Source organism: Rhinopithecus roxellana, chromosome 20 (assembly GCF_007565055.1).
Source record: "Rhinopithecus roxellana isolate Shanxi Qingling chromosome 20, ASM756505v1, whole genome shotgun sequence".
Classification (NCBI taxonomy): domain Eukaryota; kingdom Metazoa; phylum Chordata; class Mammalia; order Primates; family Cercopithecidae; genus Rhinopithecus; species Rhinopithecus roxellana.
The window spans coordinates 38,761,338-38,764,866 of NC_044568.1; the positions used below are offsets into that span (position 1 = coordinate 38,761,338).

The following is a 3,529-nucleotide window of genomic DNA, read 5'->3' on the forward strand; positions in this document are numbered from 1 at the left end:
CCATTGTCTTCATTATGAACTTCAGACATCTTAGCATGGAGTACAAGATATTCATTGATGTGGCTTCTTCCGGTTTCTCCTTTCAGGTACCCCATTATTTCTCCACTCTATTAACGTCCATAAGTTTCAGATAAACCCAATTCATTGTGATACCAACCGCTAATGCTCTACTCTTTTCTGTCTCTTCTCCTGCTTCTCACAGCGTGGTTTTACAATATGCTATCCTTCCCTGGGGGTACCTTTACACCTCCTCTCATAATTTCAGCGTAGGTATTTTCACTGGTTCTCCAAAAGTCAGCTTAAGTTCTCCTTCTGCAACAAGTGCTCCGTCATCCTTCCCATGCCCAATGTCTCTAAGGTGGACATCCTGTTAGAACGCTCTGCACGCCTCTATCTTCTCACTTACTATAGAATGTTAATATTAGTTTCAATCTCCTTCATAAGTCTGGGAGCCACATGAGTGCAGGAGCCTTCTCATTTGTTATTATACTTTAAGCACATGAGTAGAGATACATAAATATGTCTTAGATAAATGTTGAATTAAATGAGTGTCTCCACAAATCCAATATAAAAGCAATTGATCATAGTAGAGAACAAGTAGTCAATTATCTATTACTTGTTTATATAATTTGTTTAACAAAGACATTTCCTTCTTTAGAGCTTTTAGTGCTCATTAAAAAATTAAAATATTTGAATGACTACTCCTGTTAATAATGTCTATGTCAGAATTTTTATTGCAAAAGTGCTAAAAATAAAAATTCAAAAATTCTAGCAGTATTTTTCCAAAGCGAGTTGTATAAAACACCTGTTTATTGTTTATTTGTCCCAAAATAATTGAAGAGATATATACATCCAATTATTATATAACATTTTAGGTACTCTCTCTCTCTGTGTGTGTTGTGTGTGTCTTTTTGTGTGTGTGTGCATATTTATTCCTAAAAAGTTGACGTAATGTGATTAATATCTTTAAATGTATTTTATTTTGTCAAAGATTGTTGGAAGTCCCAAAATAATATGCATTGTGAATTACTAAAATGGATTTTTGTTTTTTTTTTTTTTGAGACTGAGTCTCACTCTATCACCTAGGCTGGAGTACAGTGGTGTGATCTTGGCTCATTGCAATCTCCGTCTCCCCAGCTCAAGCAATCCTCCCATCTAAGCCTCCCAAGTAGCTGGATCTGCAGGCACACACCACCACTCCCTGCTAATATTTTTATATTATATATAAATATATATATATATATATAGAGAGAGAGAGAGAGAGAGAGAGAGAGCAGGGTTTCACCATGTTGCCCAGGTTAGTCTTGAATTCCTGGGTTCAAGCGATCTGCTCACCTTGGCCTTCCAAAGTAGAAGCCTGGGATTACAGGCATGAGCCACCATGTCCAGCTAAAAATGAGATTTAATATACATTGATGATGGGTCATTTTTTCTTAGAACATTCAGCCAATAATATAATTAAAAACATGTATTAATTTAATATGTGTCAAGGCATTTTCAGAATTAGTGTTCCATGGGAAACACTTCAGAAAACGATTAAGGTAACATTTCATAAATGCCAACATTGTTTTTAAGCCTTACTAATGTGTTATACTTACGGTAATAAAATTTACTTTGCCATATACAGATGTGAATGTATACATCAACTTAATAGACACATCCTTATTCTCATTACATTTATCCCCTGTCTTAGGATCCAGCAAACATCCTTACACCTAATAAGAGTTAAGTAAATACTTTTCTGGGTTTACCCAACTCTAATTACTAATTATGACTAATTTGTTGTAAAATCAGAATTTTAAAAAAATACTAAAATAATCCAGGATACACAACATTCTTAAGAAATGTACTATTCTTTCCCTCTGTTCATGTAGTTTCTTTTTTTTTTTTTTTTAGAATAACAAAAAATATTTTACTAGAACATAAGATTTACAGAAGTTTCCAGACAAGCTATACAAAATGGTAACAAGCTTTTTTTGAAGGGGGGAATCTACACTTGACAGCAATGTTATTAGTGAGGGCTGTGATGTTTGTTTAATGTTCCCATTTTGGTTCAAACGATCAAGCTTGTCCATCTACAGCGTCTAAATAAAGTTAGACTTCGCTAGAGAGCATATTCTAGAGACCTGGTTAGCTGCTTTTAACCAATGCAATTAGATCACCAAAAAGGGGAGAAAGGAGCCCATAAAATTAAAATAAAACTACCTCCCCCCTTAAAAAAAATAAAATAAAATAAAAACACCCACACCCCCACAGCTAACCTGACAACTACCTTCATTCACAGTGATTTATACTTAAACCAGGATGGGGGAAATGCATAAAAGCAGGGAGGGGCCACTGCTTTTGAACGTTTCACAACAATCCAGATGATACTTCGAGCCTCTGCTCATGCTTTATGACAGTGAATCAGGACAAGACATAGATTTGCTAATGTGCATTTAATCACCAAAGGACTGAAGATGTCTGGGCTTTTTTATTCTGTAATGTTTCTAAGACTGTGTCCATTAAATGCAAACAAAAAGGAGGACGTCTTGGCAGAACAGGAGAAGTGATGCACACTTGATGATCGGATCAGTTTAAATATTATTCATGGCATATAGCCTGGTCCATGCTCTAGCTGTTTCTATGGCTTGGGCTTCGTTGGTCTTCCACTGCTCTGCTACATCATTTGCTAATGGATCATCTGGATTGGGAGCACTTAACAAGGCCTGGATCAATAGCAGAACTGTGCGGATCTGCAGTGCTGGGGACCACTTATCTTTCAAAATATCTAAACATATTCTTCCCAACTTGTCTACATTAGGATGATAAATTTTGGTCATGAAACGTACTTTAGGGGCTGCCATTGGGTATTCTTCAGGAAGGAATAGTTCAAGTTTAAAAGTCCCTCCCTCAAAGGGGGAATGTTGAGGGCCAGCAATGACCACATGAAAATAACGGGCGTTGCTCTCATCTGGTTCTGCTTTGATGCCAGGAACTGGTTCTGCCAGCAAACACTGGGTTTCCTTGATGATCCTGTGGGGCAGCCCGGCCATCTTGTCAGAACCTGAGTTTGGCCTCTGTTCATGTAGTTTCTAATAGATCTGACGTAGTTTCTCATATACCTGAATTTAAAGTGTCTGGTGTTTCTCATACACAAGTAAGGGTGGAAGACTGCCAAGTCAAGGCAAGCTGAGATTCTTCTCCTGGCATTACAGATACTGCACAGTAATCTCACAAAAGTTATGTGATTTAAATAAATATATCAGAAAATACTCATGGTAATAAGTCATAAAATACTTGTCTCACAAATTAGAATTGTGAATGGTAATCCGTGAAAACCAAGAACGTGCTCAGTTCTGTTAACCAAATCACCATTCTAAAAGTGCTGAGTGCATATTGGCTCTTGATGCATATTCATTCTGACTTCTTTTCTGCATGTATCTATCATTTGTATTATTTATATAACTGAAGTGAGACATACTCTAATAAGCACAAATTAACATTGACTTTTTTACTCAGATCTCTGAAACTTTAACCCATTTAAACT

At 36.4% G+C, this 3,529-nt stretch overlaps 1 protein-coding gene across 1 annotated transcript; it reads right to left on the minus strand.

Moving 5' to 3' along the window:
- Window positions 1-2,576: 2,576 nt before the first annotated feature.
- LOC104673998 (ubiquitin-conjugating enzyme E2 N-like) lies at window positions 2,577-3,040 on the minus strand. Its single transcript, XM_030925392.1, has one exon. It carries the CDS (start codon window positions 3,033-3,035, stop codon window positions 2,577-2,579), a length of 459 nt encoding a protein of 152 aa, XP_030781252.1. The 5' UTR covers window positions 3,036-3,040.
- Window positions 3,041-3,529: the final 489 nt, after the last annotated feature.